Source organism: Acyrthosiphon pisum, unplaced genomic scaffold, assembly GCF_005508785.2.
Source record: "Acyrthosiphon pisum isolate AL4f unplaced genomic scaffold, pea_aphid_22Mar2018_4r6ur Scaffold_16168;HRSCAF=16828, whole genome shotgun sequence".
NCBI classification, from domain to species: Eukaryota; Metazoa; Arthropoda; class Insecta; order Hemiptera; family Aphididae; genus Acyrthosiphon; species Acyrthosiphon pisum.
Window position 1 is genome coordinate 1 of NW_021765062.1, and position 2,963 is coordinate 2,963.

Below are 2,963 nucleotides of genomic sequence, written 5' to 3' on the forward strand. Positions count from 1 at the left end.
TATATCGTAAATAAACGTATACAGTCCGCTTATAAGGTCTATGTTCTTTTTCTTAAAAGTCTTAGTTCCTTATTAAACACCATCAATTATACACCAATCCACTTGTAACCTACTGCACGAGGGAGCGGCATCCACTTAACAATCTCTCTTTAATTTAAACATTTAATCTTGATGTTAATATTATTCTAGTTTTAATTAGTCAAAATCAGTTTTAATAAACGGGGGTTGTAAAGTATTATCCAGTTAAAACTGGATATTACAGATTTCAAGTTTCAACTGTAACATATAATATCGTTTAGTACCGTCGTACCCATTCCCCGCCGTAAAATCATATTAAATAATTATTATTTAGAGAGAACTGTTTGTTAATCGATCCGGACGTGGCCACAACTGCTGGCGTATATGAAGTAGCCCAATTCATGACTCACGAACTGTGTCATCAATGGTTTGGTGATTTCGTTACCATGAAATGGTGGACCGGCCTTTGGTTGAATGAAGGATTTACCGAGTATGCAGCACAACGCGGAGTGGATACCGTAAGTTTCATAACCGTCAGACGGTTATTAATATCTAATTTAGTATGGAAAAACGTAATCATATTATTGTTTTATTTTTTTTTCATACTATATAGCTGTTCCCCGATTCAAAATATTTCCAAGTCAAAAACGTTAAAAACTTTGTAGACGTTTTGGACCCCGATTCGCTTCAATCGGCACACCCGTTGTCGGTAGCCATAGAAAAGCCCGATGAAATAGCACCAATTTCGATGGACCCGATGACGTTCGCAAAGGGAGCAATTTTGTTCCATATGATGAACACGTTCCTTGGCGAGAATACATTCAAACAAGGCATTAGAAACTACATACACAAATACAAATTGTCCAATGCCGAACCGGATGATTTGTGGAGCTCATTGACGGAGGAAGCACACCGACAAGGAACTTTGGAGAAAAATCTAACCGTGAAACAAATAATGGACACATGGGCGTTGCAAACAGGTTATCCCGTATTGAATGTCGTCCGGGATTATTCTGCGGACACGGTTACATTGTCCCAGGTAAACTCACGAGCAAAAATAATTGGATTTCTTATTAAAATATGTTGATGATATTTAATGTTTTTCAAAATATATTTTAATATAATACTATACGTACTTAATGCTGCAGGAAAGGTATCTAACTATCAAATCACACGGAACGGACAATAAAACCTGTTGGTGGATACCAATCACTATGACAACTTCTGGGGACTTTAACCAGACAAATGCGACATTCTGGTTGAATTGTGAAAACAACAACCTCACTACGCCATTGGCCAAAGACAACGAGTGGGTCATCTATAACATGCAGATGACAGGATAGGTCTTATATTATTATAGGGCTATTATTGAATCGAATCGTTTAATCGTTGATAAATTTAATATAATAGTAATACTATATCCATTATATGTTTTGTAGTTTTATCAGAGTATTTTACGATACACGTAACTGGATGGCTATCATTTGTACGCTAAACGATCCCATCCAAATACGAAACTATACACACGTAAAACCGAGTACATCTGATCTTTGATTCGCTTAGCTTTTCACAAACCGGTCAATTGGACTACGAAATCACGTTCCAACTTTTGAAATATCTAAGACATGAAATAGAGTATACACCGTGGTTTGCTGCTATCAGCGGTTTGAAAAAGATTGATGGTTTACTGAAAAGGACTCCGAAACATGCAGTGTTCCAAGTTAGTTTAAAAGGCATTTCTTATTTTATTATTAATTACAAACGTCTAGGACTTCTAACGATGAGCTATTAATTTATCCACGAATAACACAGTTTTAACTTATAGTAAACGTACAAAGATATCGTTGAAGACATACAGGTTGTCCCGTGAGGCTTTACCCATTGCGATATCTCCTGAAATAAAGGAGATATCTCAATTCTGGTTTTTAAATGAGACTCACAGGGACAAGAACTACAAACATTTGATGTTTTAACTTATTTTAATGTTTTGGTAAAAAAGTTAAAAAAATATGTATTCTTATTAAATTGTTAAAAAAAAAATCGAAGATAGCCATTTTGTAGAGTTCATTTTTCTGAAAATAATGACGTTTCAACATTTTAATTTCATTAATCTCCTGCTTTTTAATATTTTTTTCTACTTTTGAAAAGGCTCAATCTTTGTAATTCGTTAGTAAAGGTTTGTAAAAACATAAATTTTCCTCCACCCTGAATTGGCCATAACTTTTTTTGGTTTTCTTTACAAACGAAAATGTTTGTTTTACAAACCTTTACAAACGACTTATAAACCCTTTGTAACGTTTCGATGAAAATTTTCGAAATCGTGGGGGGGGGCTGGAAAAATGTCCATCTAAAAACCATGACATTATTAATTAAATTCCAATTTTAAAAAACTTTGATTTTATTTTATTCATTACAATAATTACTAATTAGTAACAGAATATTATAATATATATTATTTTTTACATTTTATACTATAAAACTTCATACGCTCACTTTAAAAGAATATTAAAGAATATAATATTCAGAATTGTTAATAAATTTACATAATTTTGACTGTTCTTACATTTGATGCATAGTCTACATCTTAATTCCTAATACATTTTTATAAATAGTAAGTAGTATAAATTAAAAAAAAAGTATTATTTATAAAAATCTTAACAGTTATTGTTATACAATCCATAGTATACATAATACATTTATTGAAATGGAAGGTAATAAATAATACATTTACACTAAAAAATATATATTATTTAGAAATGTTTGTACAGTATTTCTTATAAAATAATAATAATAATAATTTTTTTAAGAGAAAAATTCTAATTACAAATAATACAATATTGTAGAAGAATGTTGAGTTCTTTTTTAATTTGCACCTACACATTATCTCAGTGTAAGTGAGAAACTTACTTTTGGCCATTTATTAATTTTAATTCAATAACATTCTG

The 2,963-nt window shown here is 31.4% G+C and overlaps 1 protein-coding gene across 1 annotated transcript; it reads left to right on the top strand.

Annotated features, from left to right (window-relative positions):
- The first annotated feature begins 244 nt into the window (after positions 1–244).
- On the top strand, positions 245–1,855 carry LOC100569166 (aminopeptidase N-like). Its single transcript, XM_008191419.3, has 4 exons — positions 245–536; positions 632–1,057; positions 1,167–1,356; positions 1,458–1,855. The coding sequence occupies exons 1-4, from the start codon at positions 420–422 to the stop codon at positions 1,511–1,513; spliced, it is 789 nt and encodes a 262-aa protein (XP_008189641.3). The 5' UTR covers positions 245–419; the 3' UTR covers positions 1,514–1,855.
- The last annotated feature ends 1,108 nt before the right edge of the window (positions 1,856–2,963 follow it).